The sequence below is a fragment of the Zeus faber genome (assembly GCF_960531495.2).
Source record: "Zeus faber genome assembly, chromosome: 2".
Lineage (NCBI taxonomy): Eukaryota > Metazoa > Chordata > Actinopteri > Zeiformes > Zeidae > Zeus > Zeus faber.
The window spans coordinates 51,367,557-51,370,056 of record NC_137189.1 but is presented as its reverse complement, the minus strand read 5'-3'; the positions used below and the strand labels follow the sequence as shown (position 1 = coordinate 51,370,056).

Here is a 2,500-nt window from a genome sequence, read left to right as displayed (position 1 = left end):
GGCCCCCCAGCCCTCCAGGCCGGTGGCCTGGTCGGCCTGTAACTTCACCCCGCTGCCCCCGTCTCCCCCGGTGATGATCAGCAGCCCCCCGGGGAAGGCCACCGGCCCCCGGCCCCTCATCCCCATCCCCGCCCCCTCCCCTCTCAGCCAGAAGCCCCCCTCGCCCTCCCCTGGCGGCCCCCCCATGTTCCCCGCCCCCTCCCCCGTCACGGTGTCGCCGGGGTTCGCAGCGCTGGCCGTCACCTGCCCCACGCCGCCCCCGCCCCCGCCTCCCCCCCTGCCCTCCCCCGTGGCCCCCCCGCCTTCCTCCGTCTCGTCTCCCCCCTCCTCACGCCAGGCACCTGCTGTACCCTCTCCCTCCACAGCGCCCCCCGCCAACGCCAACGCCGCCGCTGAGCCCCGCGCCCCCTCCCCACCGGGGCCGGGTCTGCTGGAGAACTCCCACAATCCTCAGGGGCCGCCCCCCTCCCCGCCCCAGCCCCCGGGTAAGGAGTCCAGCCAGCGCCAGGCTGTGTTCCAAACCACCGCTCGCTCGCCAGGTCCTGGAGCAGCTCACACACAGCACACAACATGCAGAACACAACATGCAGCACACAACATGCAGAACACAACATGCAGAACACAACATGCAGCACACAACATGCAGCACACAGCACACAACACGCAGCACACAACATGCAGAACACAACATGCAGCACACAACATGCAACACACAGCACACAACACGCAGCACACAACATGCAGCACACAGCACACAACACGCAGCACACAACATGCAGCACACAACATGCAGCACACAACATGAGCACACAACATGCAGCACACAACATGCAGCACACAACATGAGCACACAACATGCAGCACACAACATGCAGCACACAACATGCAGCACACAACAGGCAGCACACAACATGCAGCACACAACATGCAGCACACAACATGCCGCACACAGCACGCAGCCCACAGCACACAGCACGCAGCACACAACATGCAGAACACAACATGCAGCCCACAGCACACAGCACTCAGCACACAACATGCAGAACACAACATGCAGCACACAACATGCAGCACACAGCACACAACATGCAGCACACAACATGCAGCACACAACATGCAGCACACAACATGCAGCCCACAGCACACAGCATGCAGCACACAGCACGCAGCACACAACATGCAGCACACAACATACAGCACGCAGCACACAACATGCAGCCCACAGCACGCAGCACGCAGCACGCAGCACACAACATGCAGCACACAACATGCAGCCCACAACATGCAGCACACAACATGCAGAACACAACATGCAGCACACAACATGCAGCACACAGCACACAACATGCAGCACACAACATGCAGCACACAACATGCAGCACACAACATGCAGCCCACAGCGTGCAGCACACAGCACGCAGCACACAACATGCAGCACACAACATACAGCCCGCAGCACACAACATGCAGCCCACAGCACGCAGCACGCAGCACGCAGCACACAACATGCAGCACACAACATGCAGCCCACAACATGCAGCACACAACATGCAGCACACAACATGCAGCCCACAACTTTCAGCACACAGCACGCAGCACACAACATGCAGCACACAACATGCAGCACACAGCATGCAGCACACAACATGCAGCACACAACATGCAGCACACAACATGCAGCACACAACATGCAGCATACAACATGCAGCACACAACATGCAGCACACAGCATGCAGCACACAACATGCAGCCCACAGCACGCAGCACACAACATGCAGCCCACAGCACGCAGCACACAACATGCAGCACACAACATGCAGCCCACAGCCCACAGCACGCAGCACACAACATGCAGCCCACAGCACGCAGCACACAACATGCAGCCCACAGCACGCAGCACACAACATGCAGCCCACAGCACGCAGCACACAACATGCAGCCCACAGCACGCAGCACACAACATGCAGCCCACAGCATGCAGCACACAACATGCAGCACACAACATGCAGCACACAACACGCAGCACACAACATGCAGCACACAACATGCAGCCCACAGCATGCAGCACACAACATGCAGCACACAACATGCAGCCCACAGCACGCAGCACACAACATGCAGCCCACAGCATGCAGCACACAACATGCAGCACACAACATGCTGCACACAGCACGCAGCACACAACATGCAGCACACAACACGCAGCACACAACATGCAGCACACAACATGCAGCACACAACATGCAGCACACAACATGCAGCACACAACATGCAGCACACAACATGCAGCACACAACATGCAGCACACAGCATGCAGCCCACAGCACACAGCACACAACATGCAGCTCAGCGTGGAGGAAACACAGCAGAACATCCACAAATCAATCAAATGTGAAGGTTTTACTCAAATCCTGAACGGTTTGGAACACAACCTGTCTCCCTCCCTCCCTCCCTCCCTCCCTCTCAGCGGTAGTTACTTTCCTCCAGCCTCTTTAACGTA

The 2,500-nt window shown here is 58.8% G+C and overlaps 1 protein-coding gene across 1 annotated transcript in view; it reads left to right on the top strand.

Annotated features, from left to right (window-relative positions):
- Nucleotides 1-2,500, top strand: part of enah (ENAH actin regulator) — a gene marked incomplete at its 5' end in the record, with an annotated part of 66,728 nt that overhangs the window by 46,990 nt on the left and 17,238 nt on the right. The window contains 1 exon segment of the mRNA XM_080024345.1: nt 1-485. This exon segment is cut by the window's left edge and continues 211 nt beyond it. Within this exon segment, the coding sequence (XP_079880471.1) occupies nt 1-485 (485 nt within the window).